This window comes from Balaenoptera acutorostrata, chromosome 8 (genome assembly GCF_949987535.1).
Source record: "Balaenoptera acutorostrata chromosome 8, mBalAcu1.1, whole genome shotgun sequence".
Lineage (NCBI taxonomy): Eukaryota > Metazoa > Chordata > Mammalia > Artiodactyla > Balaenopteridae > Balaenoptera > Balaenoptera acutorostrata.
The window spans coordinates 83,470,051-83,486,790 of record NC_080071.1 but is presented as its reverse complement, the minus strand read 5'-3'; the positions used below and the strand labels follow the sequence as shown (position 1 = coordinate 83,486,790).

Sequence of the window (16,740 nt, the reverse complement as noted above, 5' to 3'; positions counted from 1 at the left end):
TCAAAATGGGAAAGTCAATTATGGTTTAATAAATAGTTTGATAGATAAAATATTTTAATCCATGGGTTCCACTGGACAGAAAATGATAAAATGTTAGGAACTACCACTTTAAATATTATATGACTATAATTTAGGATTATATGATTTTTGGTATATTAAATACCTGTCGTCTTAATGAAGCTGCATCTACAACAGTCATGTCATCTGAGGTTCCTTCAATCGTTGTATCTATATTTGAAATGCCATACCTAGCAGATAAGAAATAAAAATATAATTTAATATTAGAATAGAACTATAAGTACCTGGCAAATCAAATCATGTAATGTATTGTGTAATGCTCAGAGAATTGTTGAAAAGACTGATATTTAACAGTACAAATTAGTAAAATATTTACCAATCTGAACGGGTACTAATAAAGAAAAGGAAAGAGCTTAGGGTAACAACTACCTACAATACTAGGAAAGTGTCCTGGAAGTTTGAGAAAGAGAAGAAACCCTGACTAAAGATATAAATAAGGAGAGACTTTTCAACTCAGAGGGACTGGCAGTGTTAAAAAGGACAGCTGGCTGAAAAGATATGAGAGCTGCTATGCTAGCATGTAACGAAATACAAGTCTCCCGCCATCTGATGTCTATATGTGGTCCCTCAGGAGTCCCTGCTGAGACTCATGGCAGCGAACACAAAGTAAACAAACTCCAGCTAAAAAAGGAAGACTGGTCATTTTTTATTTCTCCTCGTCTTCTCAGTGCCTCTTCTCCTGCCATTTCTACTCCTCACTTCTTAGTTCCAATTACTTAATCTCTACTGTGTCTCCACGGAAGCAATTATAAAATCACCTGAATACACCTTGTCACTACATTCAGATCCAGAATTTAAATACTATAATTCAGAAGCGGTGTATAAAATAATACTGGAAAGCAACTAAGACAAACCCTAGAGAAACATTAAAAAGTACTTCTTGTTCAAATGCAGTTACTTCTAAAGGCGCACTGATTTTTAAATGAATGACAATAAACTTCTGAGATACAAATGCACACAAATGCTATTATTCCTCTTTGCCCAGATTTCCACTTTTAAAGTATATTTTAATTAAGATACAATTTACATACCATATAATTCACCTTGTATATTTATATCCTTACTATTTTAATCCTGTATGGTTATTTCAGTAAAACGGCACATTAACTTTTCCAAATGAGTGGATTATAAATCAACTGAATTTAAAAGTTACTCCTATGTAATCTACAGAGTTGGCACATAGAGCGTAATATTGATATTGTTAATATTTCAAGCAAGTCCCTATTACAAAAAACATATTACCACACAAAGGTGTATGAAGAGAATTATATTTTTCATCCAGACACGTTAAAGACAAGTCTATTCAGAAAAATCCTTTTGTTACAAATGCCACTGGAAATAATTCAAAAATACTTTAATAAAGAATGTAAAACAATTTTTAATTGTATAATCCTGCAGTGTCATCATTCTGAACGCTGATTTTAATTACATAGGTTGCAGTTTCAATGATAGATGGTGTGTACTGACTTTAGATAATCTAGAACAATCTCTAAATGTTCTTTTTATGGCTAAATTAACTGGCTTTCTCCTAATCTGCCCCTTCCTTCATGGGAACAGAGCAAATATTCTGGAATACCGAGAGTAACGGCATCAGATAGAGAAGTTAGCTACTAAGTTAGTAGGTGCTAAGAACTATGGCTTTACAAACATCTGAGTTAATTGTTCCTTTGAACATTAAGCAGAATTCTTAAACAATTAGTGGAAAAAATAAGGGTTGAAGAGTCCTCTTCTCTACACTTTATCCTCAAAATAAAACTTTTCTATTTCTGTGAGGTCATACATGAGATAAACAATTGGGGAAAAAAAAACCAAACAGTAGAAGCAATTGCTTCAAAGGTAAAGGGACCCAGACTGAAGAGAGAGAATGAAGTATAACTGAAAGGGACTCCCACAATTTAGATCCTGAACTAACTAAGGTTTTAAATATCTGTAAAGGAAATCTTCATTTGCTAAGAAATCTAAGGATATGACAAAAGACTTTACCTGTGTAATTCGACTTAAAACTAAAACCTGTATTGATCAGAGCTAAAAACTCTGTAAGAAATTTAAGTCAGATCACTTCCTGAAAATACTTTCACAAAAAAATAAAAGGATCACAAACTTACGAGAAATACACAAGGAAAAACTTAAAATGGACTGAGTTAATATTGTTAAAAGAAACAAGTCAGCAGAGTGGAAAGGGACCCCTAAGGACACACACTTCAATTTTCTAACCTGAATTCAGTATTAATGAGAAACCAATTATTTCCCTCTTTTCTTGCCTAAAAATGAACGTGTCAGCTTGCTTCCTCTCATCATAGAAATAATGCTGCCAGTGTTAAATCTACTGCTACAGATAATCCATTTCTGCTTAAAATAAATAAAATTGGCTCTGAAAAAATTACAGAAATGGTATCTGTAAATACCAACCAATTTTTTTTTTTTTTACCCTAGAAGTTGGGAAATGAGATTTTGGCACCTGAGAACCTTAAAGTATTCGTATGTGCCATTCTATCTGGCCTTGTGCATGACAGGAAGAAATAACTACTCAGGCTAAGCATATCTGAAAGTGTGAAAGGGACAAAAATAAGAGACAAAAGCTTAATCAATGGATGACAAAAATTCTTAAAACTAAATTCTCTTTCTAAGCATTTAACTTCTCAGGTTACCAATGCTGATTTCCCCCAATTTAAGACGATGCTTTACAGACACATTTATCTACACACTGAAAGTGACATTACAGACAATTAACAACTAAAAAGAAAATGCTGGACAGACCCTCAGGCAACAATTAAAATGATGCACATAAAACAAGGTTTAAGATTATTTTTTTCTGTGTTTTAGCATAATCGCCTATAAGCTATTAAAACCATGTTTAAATACCCTGTCTCTGATGTTCCCATGATAATGTATCGTAACTATTTTTCTTTGTACTCTTTTGGCCAAATGTCATGAATGATTAGATTCACTGTTCTCAGAGAAAAACAGGATGTACTCATAGAGAAAAGCTGTAGAGATTCAAGCTATAATATAAAGGCGTGGCCACTACATGCATTACGTGCTGCAAACTACACGTTCGGTCAACTCTTTACCCTGGTAATTACAAAGTCTCAAAGTTTACCTGGCGTTCTCATGATGAGGGTTAGAGGTGGCGGCAGCAGACCCACCACGCAACACAGGTCTAAGGCAGGTTTTTGCGGGAGAAGGAACAAGACAGAATCAGGAACCAGACAGTAACAAGATAAAAGCAAAAATAAGACAAAAATAAGACAAATAAATGTCAAATACGTTTGTATGTTTCAATACAATATATTTCAAACACTTCAAATATCTTTGTCTCACTGTCCTCCATTTTATGATTTTCCTAAGTTTAATATTTTACAATGTGGTAAAAAACAAAGGGAACCTACATTTTCATAACAAAATAGTACCAGCATATAATTTTTTTGGTGCTTATATTTTGATTTATGAAATTCAAGACAGAAGACAACTCTGTTCAAAATGTATAATTTCTCTCTTCTAGTTGGAAAAAACTCACCAGCAACTTTAGAAGCGTGTCAAGAACTGGTTAGTAGCGCCTGCATCATCATGGTTGCTCATCTGATATCAAAGCTCTATCTCAAAAACGAAAAATTTCCAGAAACTCCCATTTCTCACAATTCCTTGCCTCCCATCTCATTAATTTTGCTTAGTGCCTGATACCTTAATATAGCTGTGTCTCATTCAAACCCTCAGCTCTCAACAGCAAAACTGCAAGCCTCAGTTCTGGAGCTAAGGAGATCAGGGACATGCTTTGAGGGGCATACTGCAGCACATTCCAGGAAGTGCAATCAAATATGTGAGTCTGACCTTGAGAGACAACCAGGAGCGACATACAGGACTGCTGGAAATGAAGACTAAGGTGCACTGGATTTTCACCGAGTACATACTTTGATTCTAGAGGACAATTAGTTCTCTACCTAGGTAAGCAGTAACCTTTCCAATAAATTTTATTTTATTTTTTAAATCAGAAAACAAAAGCTCTATGTGGTCACTGGTCAATTTCCCAAAAAGTAATCAGCAATATTTATAACCAGAGAAAGGAGACTGGGGTAGAGAACCCATATAAGGATTTGAAGAATTATTACATTCTGTTTTGAATGTCTCCTTCTCTACAGACTGATCAGGTTTTGCCTGAATTTAAGTATCAAGACAATTCTTACAGTAAACATTTAGTACCAAATGCACTATTTTTTTTCTGTAAGTTGGCACAGCTGTAGAATTTTGGTTATAATACAAATCACTATTTTATGTCAGGTCAATTTATACAAGAAAATTTTAATGTTTAGCTTGTATGTTTCCTAAAGGCACTACTGGTGCTTAAAGAAATTTTCCAGAGCCTACAGGATAAGAGACTTTTGGGTCAGATGTTAGACTTCTATTTTGTTGGCTAAAGAACAGTGAAAAATTACATATGCTTGAGACAGGTTTTTAACTCATCCTATCCTACTAATTAATTTATTCTGTGACATTAGGAAAACTTATTTAACTACAATCCTACATTACATTAACATAAGAAAGGTTAAAAATGAAGCCACCGCTTTGTGTTACATAAAGCTTTTTTTAAAAAAATCATACATTGCTCAAAAGGATCTGCCATATTCAACATATTCCACCACAGAGATTTCCCTTTTATAATGCAGAGCCAGAAAATAATACAGTTACCTTTCACAACGTATTTCATTGTGTCTTCTCACACTGGCAATTGACACATATAATATAAAAGTAAATTAGAGAGATATCTGACAAAGTTAGAAACTTCAAGTACCACTTTCTACTGTAAATATGACTTAATACATTAAAAAATCTTTTTAAGTTTGAAAATATGTTTTGTAATTAAAGTGGCAAAAGGGAATGAGATTCAAGGCTCTACAAGTTCCCGCATTAACTTGTATACTGACATTTTTGAGCAAATAAATGGTCTGACTTAGCAGAATATGTTTCTTTGCTAAAAAAAAAATGGAAACTTCTACAGTAAGTAAACAGTTTGGATGTATCAGGAATTATATGAACATTTTAAAAATTAAAAATTTAAATTTAAAAATTATAAATAACAAACACTGTTTCAACTGCAACTTTGCATTTCTAGGTCTTCCAAGTAATATATTTATATGGATACTTGCAAAAAATATAAATTATTTACATACTGGTTTCTTATTCTTTTCATTCAAAGCTAGTATAATCTGTTAAAGAAATAATCAACCTCCCGCCCCTTTTTTTGGGTCATGCCACGCAGCATGCGGGATCTTAGTTCCCTGACCAGGGATCGAACCCTCGCCCCCTGCAGTGGAAGCGTGGAGTCTTAACCACTGGACCGCCAGGGAAGTCCCTCAAGATCCTTCTAAAAGTAAAACTTAAGCATGCTGAACATGACTAATCTGTCAATACTTAAATAATGTTCTTTCATAGGGACTAAGTTTCTTTTTAAAAACGTTAATATTTTGCATTGCCGAGTGAGATATGGAGCTCTAGCAGGTGTCAGAAGACATGAGCATTTCATAACTAGCAAGGACTAAACAGCATTTTAAATCCAAAGAACATACCTGGTGCTTGTCCCAGGTGTTTTGGTAAATTTCTGACACCTCAGTTTTCCAAATGCACAGCACTGACTTATGTAAATAAACTTTTCTAATGTATACCTAGGATTTAACTTTGTTTTCAGATGAACTTGGTTTTAGATCATATGAGTTCTCAAGATGAGAAAACAAAAATACATAAACCTTTCAACAGTGTCCCTCAAAGTATAAACTAAAAATAGTTCTTATGCCAAACAACTGTGAAAATGCATTATTTTATGATAATAAAACAGGCAGACAGGTTTTTTCTTTCTTTCTGCCAAATAGTTCTAACTTAATTTAACTATACCTAATGTGATGGCTTAAGACCAAAGATAAGATATTGCATTAGCATAACAGCCAGGAATCAAAAGCAGAAGGGAAAAAAAATGATGTACAGAGCAAGGAACATAAAAGCACTTAAAACTTTATAAGCAGTATTATTTTATAGTCATGCAAATAGAACATTATCCAAATTTCACATTCCTATTTCTTGTATCTGGTAAGTCATGCTAGACAGTTCTCGTAGTAGAAATAAAAATTGATTTGGCACTTACAACTCTGATTAAATCTTGCTGAACATTTGATCATAAGAAATTTCAATGCAATGGGGAAAAAAAAAAAAACCTTTCAAAATTGAAAGCATCCAATAACACTAATGAGAATCTAATCCTCCAGGCTCCAAGGTGTGTATCCAGGAGCAAAGAATTATTAATACAACTACTTTATGAATTTTAAAAATCTCATTTAAGTGAATAAGAAAAGATCCTTCCCAGAAAAGGGAATTTTAGTTATCAATTTATTACAATTTTTAAAAATCACTTAAAGCTCAAAATAGTTTTTTATAAATAAAAGAATACAAAGTAAATTTTGTAATTAGTAAGATTTCTGATTTTGTACTTGTGAGCTTGAGGCAAAATTTTTCCATTAAGGAGTAAAAAAATCCAACTATTTTTCCATATACTGCATTGAACTGTGTATATGTAGGGGGATGGGACAAATAATTTTAACGTACCGGGGCTTTGTCATCTAGCTATTATTTAATCTATATAGGATTTATAAACACCTTTCTCATTCAGATATTTTCACTATAATAGCATTTGATATGATATAATTTGACCTAATAATCCAGTCTCTTCTAAGGACCTATTATAATTAAAAAGTTATAGAGGATACCTGGTGAAGAATAAATCTATGTTAAGGAGGGAGGAGAAAACACGGCTTTGGAAATATTAGTCAGGTGCCAGGTACTTTATATTCAATATCTTTTTAAGGATCTCCCATGACACTAAATAAAGAATTTGAGTCCATTAACCCTATATCTTAAATAAAGGCAGGGGAAGGGGGAAGATTCCTCATAAGAATCCAGAAAACTAGGTTAATATTAGTATTACCCTTCTTTTTTAAAAATAGATGAAGAAAATGAGGCCCAGAGAAGCTAAGCAATTTGCCCAAGGCCATCATGTAGCTAGCTGTTCAGTGGGGTGGATCAAGATTAAATCTGACCCCCTCCCTCGATCCATGTTTTTTCTTCTGAACCACGATGCTTCTTACAGGCTCCAAATATTCTAAGATAGTCCTTGAAGCTTCAAAGAGATAAGAGGGACTCTAAACCTTTGGGGAGGGATATATATACACACACACCCACACATGCATACACACCTATACATGAATACATATATACATAGATGTATATATAATTTTCCCCCTGCCATGAGTTTTCTCTCCTATGCTCTTTCTGGTACAGCTTTAAGTCCTTGGGCCCACACGTATGGGAGCCCTGGAAAGGGTCAGAAACACTAGTCGAGCAGCAGGAGGTGAAACACCTGGGGCTTATGTGAGGATCAAAAGCACTTAATAACAAAGTTTGTTCACATTAAGTCATAAGACATATCACTTCTTAAAGTAAGAAAACAGGTTTACTGGAAGGGCCAGCTAAATTTATTGGGAATTTTTCAAAATGCAAAATTAACAATCTAAAAAAATGATCATGAAAATTCAAACACTGACTCACAGAGTTACTACATAAAATGTTTAGAGTTGAAGTGAAACTGACTGTACCTTCCTCATACTATGCCAAAAAAGCTCCCAAATTCCATCTTTTTAAAACACCATCTAGTAATGAAGCAAGGAGAAAAAAGTATTTGAAATAATGGCAAAAAATTTATTTGAATGCACAAGTCTAAGTATACTACTACTGATTTTACTTGGAGATGTCTGAAAGTTAGATACACTATCCATACTGAAAAAAATCAGCATTAAAAAGACAACAGCACCTGGGATTTTCAGTACAGGTCTGGAAATCCCTAGTTAAGAAGAAAGAAAAAAAACGTCCTGGCAGCTACACTGATATCATCTTCTCAGATTTGCTTCCCAATCCAACCACATTAGTAACATAAATGATTAAATCAAAAGACTTACTGAAGAAAATGAGTACAGTTCAGTCCAACATCCCACACTCAATCCAAAAGTATCCCTCAGCATATCCCAAAATGGAATCAAGTACTTAAAACAGGTCAACAAAGTCTTGGGAAAAAAATCATATACTTTCCGTGTATAATTAGTAATTAACTGAATTCCCTCCCTGACTGAAGAGAAGCTAACAGAATCTTGTGAAATGTGAATTTTGGACAATAATTTCAAATTAAAAGAAAGCAAAGCAAGCTGTTTTAAACCACTGCATCTGAGAAAGAGACGAAGGTGCAAACATAAAAGGAAGACACCACAGTCCACTAAGGAGGAGCCAAAAAATATGCAGTAAAGTTGGCAAGAGTCACTGATGGCCAATCACCTGCGATTTTCATCCAGCACATCCAAGATCTGCTGGTAAGCCCTACGAGTGGAAGACTGGATAAGCGACAAAATGCCACGAGCAGAGGAAAGATTAGCTCCATCTTCAGGTAACATACGGGGAGGACAAACCCGAACCTGTTGTGGCGATGGTGTCACACTGTTTACACAAGCACAGCAAATGAAGAGAAAAACACTCAAGTCAGATTTTTATAAAACTTCAGCTCAGCAGTTTCCCCCAAAATTCATATTTTAAGAATTACCGTTTTCTTGCCCATTTTTCCCACCCTTCATTTTCCCCCAAAAGAGTCAAGCCAAAGAAGTTAATAAACATATTAAATTGTTTTAAAAAACCAGCTACCATGCAGCATCGTTAACTGTAGCTTTAAACATCAAATTAAACAAACTGAATATGAAGAACAACTTGAAGGGGAAGAGAACTACGCAAGGAGTATATTCAACCCCCAGCTTCGGAGAAGCGCATTCTTTGCTTTGTGTGTATATTCCAATTCAGTAAACCAAGCCTCTAACAAACAACACTGCACTGCAACTCATGGATGGGCAGAATAGCAAGATAGAGAACTCTGGTATATATATAGGCGTCAAGGTTTACACGCATGAATCCAAAGTGATTCCATGAAAATGCCATTTCAAATACTTCACAAAGACAATGAAGCAATCTGAGTTTATGACGAGTAAATTTAAAGATGAATTAAAGTTTCAGAAAGCTAACAAAAGCATTCTGATTACTTAATTACATTAAAGCATATGTTCCCTAGCTAAGTGACTAAAACATAAAACTACTCCCAATTCTGTGAATACAATGAAAAGGTAAGGATGGATGTCAAACAACTATTTCTGGGTTGCTCAGTGACAGTAATCTTGATCATTCTCTCACACGTGAGTTGCGATTCACAATTTCTCTGGCTCCACTGACAGTACCTCCTAAAAGCTGAGAGCATTTGAATGAAGGAATTTTACAATTCTAACCTGAACTCTTTCTTTTCAGAGGCCTGTCTAATGTTAGAGCATGCTCAGCCATATGAGGTATTTAACTGATATATGGACTTGGCATCTGGTTTGTTGGAAGAGGTTTTGTTACAATAAGAGGACTACGGGAAGTGGGCTCAATATTTTTTCTCAGCGTCAGGGCAAGAACGCCTTAGACTAAACTTCATCCTTGTGTATTCTGTACGAAAGTGTGAAAGTGGAGCAGACAGTGAACAACTGAAAAGATAAAAGATTTTATTTTGATTTGTGTAAATCTTTTCTAACTTAACACGTATTTGTTTGGGAACCACAAAATAAGTGGAATAATGTTTGAAAGGGTAACTGTCATCTAATAATATTCCGAGTCCCAGAAAATTAAAAACAAAATCTTCTCCACAATTTTGTGAATAACTTTCAATGTCTTGATGATCCAAAGTGAGAAGTACAATAAACATGAAAACCATGTTTTCCAAAGACTACTTAAAAGAGAAAGATTTAAGCCAAATCTTGGCATACTGAGAAATTAATCTGTCAGGGCTGATTCACCATAGGAATTAGACCTAATCGTGTCAAGATAAATGCAATTTTTCAGACGCAGGTTCATGGATGGTTACCTTAAACGTCTGTCCACAAACTAGGAATCTTCTGTAATATATATAACATATCAACAACTATATATATATATATAGTTTATCAACTGACCCATAGTACTTGGCAAAACCCACACTGGGTATCCAAGAAGAGTAAAAGAATCAGTATATCTGGGACTCAAAGTCTAGGTACTAGCCTTGCACTCATAATTCTCTTTAGGCAGCATGGAGAAAACCTGAAGTTCTTGCTCTTTGTGAGAAACCAGACTGAATTCATGTTAGAAAAGTGTCACCAGAGGCAGGAATAAAGTGGCCAGTCTGCGTCAACATAAACAGGCAATCAATCCATCTTACACTCTTCTTGATAGCAGTGCCAACATACCTGGATAAATTTATACTTAAGCAAGTTTTAAAAGACTAATCAGTACAGTATCTATTGATATAATTAAAGCGTTTGTATTTTGGGGCTAAATTGAACACTTCACATATCACTTTGTACTAGTAAATAAATTAGCTACATACATATTAAAGTCTATAATGATCAATATTTAGAATTATAATCTTAGAGCAAAAACACCGACAAACTGAATCCAAATCCATGAAAAAAGTTTGATGCATTTTTGCCCATTAAAATTTAAAAGGAAAGAAGGCTTCCTTTGATAGAACTCATTTTGTCAGAAATAAGCAGTAGGAATTGTTTATTTAAGTTCTAAAAGTACAAGTTTTTCCTGTCCCTACACAGGAAATCAGGTCATCTAGCATAAATTATTTTCAGATTAATTGCAAGGAATTCTTAACATGGAATGCACAGAAGACTGAGTTTTAAAAACAGTCTGTAAGATCACTTTCAATTCTAAGATTCTATGATCACATAAAACTGGAATATGGTATTAAATGGAAAAAAATCCTACATGGTCCGTAATTGTAACTTAATAAGAACACATGTTTATGAAGAAAGATAATTAAGTCTTCATCAATACTAGTAAAGATATTTCATCAAAGACTAATATCAAAAACATATTTGGGGCTTCCCTGGTGGCGCAGTGGTTGAGAATCTGCCTGCTAATGCAGGGGACACGGGTTCGAGCCCTGGTCTGGGAAGATCCCACATGCCACGGAGCAGCTGGGCCCGTGAGCCACAACTACTGAGCCTGCGCGTCTGGAGCCTGTGCCCCGCAACGGGAGGGGCCGCGATAGTGAAAGGCCCGCGCACCGCGATGAAGAGCGGTCCCCGCACCGCGATGAAGAGTGGCCCCCACTTGCCGTAGCCGGAGAAAGCCCTCGCACGAACCGAAGACCCAACACAGCCAAAAATAAATAAATAAATAAATAAAGTAGCTATAAAAAAAAAAAAAACAAAAACAAAACAAAAAAAACATATTTGGACTTCAGGTTGTTTCTGAAAAGAAATTAGTTTCAAAGATTAGTAAGAAATCTGACTTTTTTTTTCATTAATTTATATGGCAATCTTTCATAAACAGCAAAAACAGAGTAGGAAGTATTTTATACAACACTTTGGGCAGTGTACGTATAGATTAAATGCCCTTGATTGTTAATATTTATTTCTATCTACAGATGAACTGAATGATTAAATCATAAGATGACCATAGTTCACCTTAATTAGAAGAAACAGTCTGGCAATTCTTTCTTCTTCAAGCTTTAAGCAGTCTTGCAAGTCTCTTTACAAATAAAAAAATTTAAACTCAGCCATAAAAAGGAAAAAAATTGGGTCATTTGTAGAGATGTGGTTGGATCTAGAGACTGTCATACAGAGTGAAGTAAGTCAGAAAGAGAAAAACAAATATAGTATATTAATGCATACATGTGGAACCTAGAAAAATGGTACAGATGAACCGGTTTGCAGAGCAGAAATTGAGACACAGACGTAGAGAACAAACCTATGGACACCAAGGGGGGAAAGTGGTGGGGGGAGGGGTGGTGATGTGATGAAATGGGAGATTGGGATTGATGTGTATACACTGATGTGTACAAAATGGATGACTAATAAGAACCAGCAGTATAAAAAAATAAATAAAATAAAATTCAAAAATTCAAAAAAAAAATTTAAGATCGAAGAAGAATAAGCCCCATTTTAGCAACTGGTCTGGCGCTAGCTGGGATGTCCAGCACTGGCATCAATTGTGGCAGGAAACAGTTCAGAGCTGAGTTTCATCTCTGTCCACTCATCCACCCAACCAAAGTGGACTGACTTTCTGGGTTATTTTTTTGTTTGTTTTGACACATGAACTGTTGTGAAAAATTAAAAAGTAAACATATTGCGAAGGCACTGAGATTAATTAAGCAGATGGTATAATATTAGTAATTTAATAAAAATGCATGTTGATGATAAATTGATCCTAGTAATGTTACAAAACAGCAAAATCTGTTTTATCTCTTTCTTTCATAAAAGATAAGGAAATTTTGAAGAAAGCACTTACATTTACCATGCTATTTCATTAGTAATAGCTCTCTCTCATGCTTACAGGAAATCTTACTACACAAGTGCTGAGTAAACAACACTAGCCAATGTCAGAACTCAAATTTAAAAGATTTACTTGGCATAACTATGTCATTATTACAAGGTAAGTCCAAAGTCAAACACCTCTTTCTGCGTGGGCTGTCATAGGAACAGTGTTTCTCAAACTGTGAGGATAATCTCTCTGGTGAGGGTCCAGCCTCTTCCAAAAATACAGTAAAGGTAAAACAGTAAAAAGGGGGAGAAAAAATTCTCACGGAAACACAAATTCTGTACCATTTCCTTTGAAATTTTAAATAGAGAGAAAGCTTTAATTTGTTGCCACTAAGGTAACTGATTAATTCTTAGAAGCATAACAAGAGAATGAGAACAGGAGAAAAATCATTGGTTGCCAGAGTGGCTTCTGATACTTAAGAACTACATTAGCTGTTGAATCTTACACTGCACGCCAAAGTGCCCCCTCCCCTTAGGAGGCCAGTCATTCCCACACCTCGTTTTAGCACACGTACAGAAAGAGTGGGTTTAATGATCTCAAAATATTCTTCCAAAGCATAATTTTAATCTATGGAATTAAAAAAAAAACTTAATGACAAACTACACTCAGACTCTTTGTCCTTCTGGGTGAAAATGAACAAGAAAAGACAGTATGCTAAAATTTTGAAAAAGACTGGGATCACTGAACTTCGTTCAACTGAATCTATAGAGGACTGGCCAACCAAAGCAAAATGAAGGAAATGTAAAAGGATGCTTGGTGTAAATTATTCCATTTTACTTTCACCCTTATACCCAAAATCATACATAACTTCCTTGGTCTAGTTATTTTTTTTCTTAACAAAGTGTATGATGACAGCTTGAGAAATCCTGAAACAGAGGTACTAAAAGGCCAAACAGTAAGAGAATTAGGGCATTACATGCCAATTACCTGGTGAAATATTAGTATAACAAAAAGCCTGCAAAATTAAAACAACTCCTATTTGTGAAAAGCAGAGCAGATAAAATCTTACGTGTACTCCGGTGCAGAAATCGGTGCCTGGAACCTTGAAATTTTATTTCTTGGGGCAGAATCTGATCTGTGCCACCTTAAATAATAATTATGCTTCTTTTTACATATTCAGCTTTTATAACACAAACAGAAAGCTAAATACGATTCTACTGGTCAATCGTTTCTGTGTCAATAGCTGACAATAATCAATCCTATTGTCTCTTGAAAGTAAATAAGAAAACAAAGGCCAGTGTTTCTGCTCTTATACCCATATAGACTTCTATTCTTAAAGCCAAGGAATAAATAAAGTGGAGGCAGGCAATGGTTCATGCACAATGACACACAAACAATCTCACATTACAAAGAAAAGACTAAAGTAGGTAAAGACAGGAAGAGTCTAATAATTACTTTGGTAGAGGTAAATTACAGCCATGTTACATTAATAGTTTCCTCCTTACCACACTGCCAACATTAAATACATAATGTGCTCATTATATAAAAATTCTGAAGTTCACTCAATGTAGATTCTTAAAGATGAATACAATTATAAATTATAAAATTAATAATGGTAGGAGAAGAAAGGGCAAGGTTACATTATTAACAAAAAGATGGTTAAGTATGTTACCATGTAACGGTAACATAAATAACTACCAAAACAAAAAGTATGGTTGAGTAATGTAAGCAATTCATTGCAAAAATTGTATAGTTAAATATTCATGTTATTTTCACTACCAAAAATTAAAACATGAGATTCTGTTTTATTTTAAAATGCCATTAAGGCAACTTAAAGAAACAAAGAATTCAAATATTAGTTAACTTTGTTAACCTTTTCTGTTATGAGGACTTACATTACAGGTAACTGCAAAAATATCTATGAACTAATCATTTACTCTAAATCATACTTCACTAGGCTGGTTTTTATATTTAATAGAGCTGCTTCCTTTCTCTTCAACTGAACTCAGCTATCAATAATATATACTTTGTGGGGGAAAAAACCAAAAATGATGCTATAGTAAAACAGTCCTGTTTTTATTTCACTAATGGGAAGTTTCAAAGTAATTATGGACCTAAACAATAAGTCATATCTTTATATAATAGGAAAGTTTATTAGAAACTTTTGGTGCCTTAGAAAATATTACAAATAGAAAATAGCAAAAGCCCTCAGGTGTATGTTTAATCATTCTGAGAGGGTACTAAATATCGAGAAGCTACCTTCACCATAAATTATATAGTCTTTTCACCATTTGTGTAACATAATCGAATATATTCTAGAAAAATGGATTCCATGGACTGGCTGACATCACTGTAAGCCAGGTACCTTCAGGGAAACATACAGTTATCATAAAAATTTCATAGTAATAATGGCTGAACCTTTCAGATAGGCCTTCCCTGAAGGAGACATATATTCTTTTAAACTTACTATCTTCCTATATAACCCTTCAGAATAACTCTAACTACTTTAGGAGACATTTAAAGATTCCCCAAGAAACGAGAACCGTTTTAGTTCTCCTTTGCACCTAACACAAAAAAAGAGAGACCCTTCCCCCATCAAAATCCCTCTGCATCCTTATACTCTTCAGCCAAGTCTGAAATAGAACTTGATATGGTTTAACAGAAATAGTATAATTGCATTGTGCTCTAGTTATTTTGTATGTAAATTTAAATGTTTTGCTTTTAGCTAGATTTGCAAGCTCTGTGAGAGACATATCATCTGATTCTTTGGCCGTTCCCAGAGAAACTAATATGGACTTTCCTGGTGGTCCAGTGGTTAAGACTCCACACTTCCATAGTAGGGAGTGCGGGTTCGATCCCTGCTCAGGGAACCAAAATCCCATGTGCCGTGTGGCCAAAAAAAAAGTCAGTTTGAGAAGCTAATATGATTGTTGATATCAAATATGGTTCATGGTGAATGAGCTTATGAAAACTGACTGAAAATTTAATGAGGAAGAAACATTAATTTATATTAACAATCTAAATCATCAATGGCTTTGAGACTTAAAATATTTTATTTTTAAAAACCCATTAATTTTAACAAAACAACAAAAAAGCACTTGCCCAATTTAAAATATCTTATAGTGGGGTAGCTTTAAGATCAGGGTATAACATAACCAAATGAGCAAGAAAGGTTTACACAAATAGTCTGTTAACGTATTTAAATTTTTGGAAAATGAAAGGGATCCAAGAATTCAATGACTCAGTAGGCAGAGAGCTAAAAATTAATCCTGGAAAGTAAAAAAATTCAACTTGCTTACACTACATTGTTTACCATGGCTCATGAGAAGCAGAGCTGGAAAGGGCTAATCCTGTGACAATCTTATGGCAAACTGAGTAACTTGAAAATAAAGATGCTTCCTTAATAAAGTGTTTTCCTTTTATTTTATATTCCCCCCCGAACCTACATGCTAGATAAGCATTTTTGAAGGCTACATAGAACTGAGCACTTACTTTTATCAATTTTTCTTAAGTATATTTTATAGGAGATTCCCAAAATAAGCAAATCATATTTATAGAAGGCTATCATACACAAAGAAGAGGATAACAGTATTGAAAAATTCTCACAACTAACAAAATGGTCAGACTTTAAGGCTATAAAGAGTATTGCAAAAATATAAAGTTGATGTAAATGTATAGTAGATTTCAAACACTATTAGAATTATTTTTTTCTCCAGGTTCTTAGGCATAAAACATACACTTCCTCCTCTTTTTTAATATTTGAGAGTTTAAAAAAGGAAGTAAGTTATTTAGAAAAGGATGGGACAGACAGTATATGGAGAAAACTTAATGAAGGAGATACAATGCTTAGTGGTTCTACTCACATGGAGTCAGTCCTGACCAGCTGTCCATTTTGGCGAACAGCATTTTCACTCATAGAGCGCTCTCTTTTTAGCCTGCCAACTGCACGGATCTGTTAGGCACAAAGAAAGGGAAAGGAATAGAGAATATTCTTAATAGCCTAGTAACTGCTTAGCATCAAAAGGACCTTTATCAAAGGCTAGCCACAAAACTTACAAAGAACATAACCAAGAACTGCTACCAGGTATGTGTATTATACGTAGACATGTTAAAAAAAAAAAAGAACACCCTACTTATTATAATGCAGATAAACTTAGGAATGCTTATCTTCTTTACAAAAATAGTTACTTCTAGTTTCTTTTTAAGTATCAATCTTACTTGGTACAATTATTAATGTTTTTATTTATCATAATTTATACAATATACTTACATTATTTAAGAACAATTTACAATAGTTTTTAAAGGCAC

The 16,740-nt window shown here is 34.3% G+C and overlaps 1 protein-coding gene across 9 annotated transcripts in view; it reads right to left on the bottom strand.

Annotated features, from left to right (window-relative positions):
- The window catches only part of MFF (mitochondrial fission factor), a 41,621-nt gene that overhangs the window by 7,369 nt on the left and 17,512 nt on the right, over positions 1–16,740 (bottom strand). For 3 of the 9 annotated variants that reach the window (XM_007166722.2, XM_057550933.1, XM_007166720.2), the window contains 6 exons: positions 16,296–16,384; positions 13,502–13,576; positions 8,443–8,601; positions 4,762–4,794; positions 3,179–3,238; positions 164–248 (listed from right to left, as the gene is read on the bottom strand). In XM_007166722.2, coding sequence (XP_007166784.1) covers positions 164–248; positions 3,179–3,238; positions 4,762–4,794; positions 8,443–8,601; positions 13,502–13,576; positions 16,296–16,384 — 501 coding nt within the window. The remainder of the gene's footprint in view (positions 1–163; positions 249–3,178; positions 3,239–4,761; positions 4,795–8,442; positions 8,602–13,501; positions 13,577–16,295; positions 16,385–16,740) is intronic. The other 6 variants (XM_057550934.1, XM_057550935.1, XM_057550937.1 and 3 more) reach the window with 6 other exon arrangements.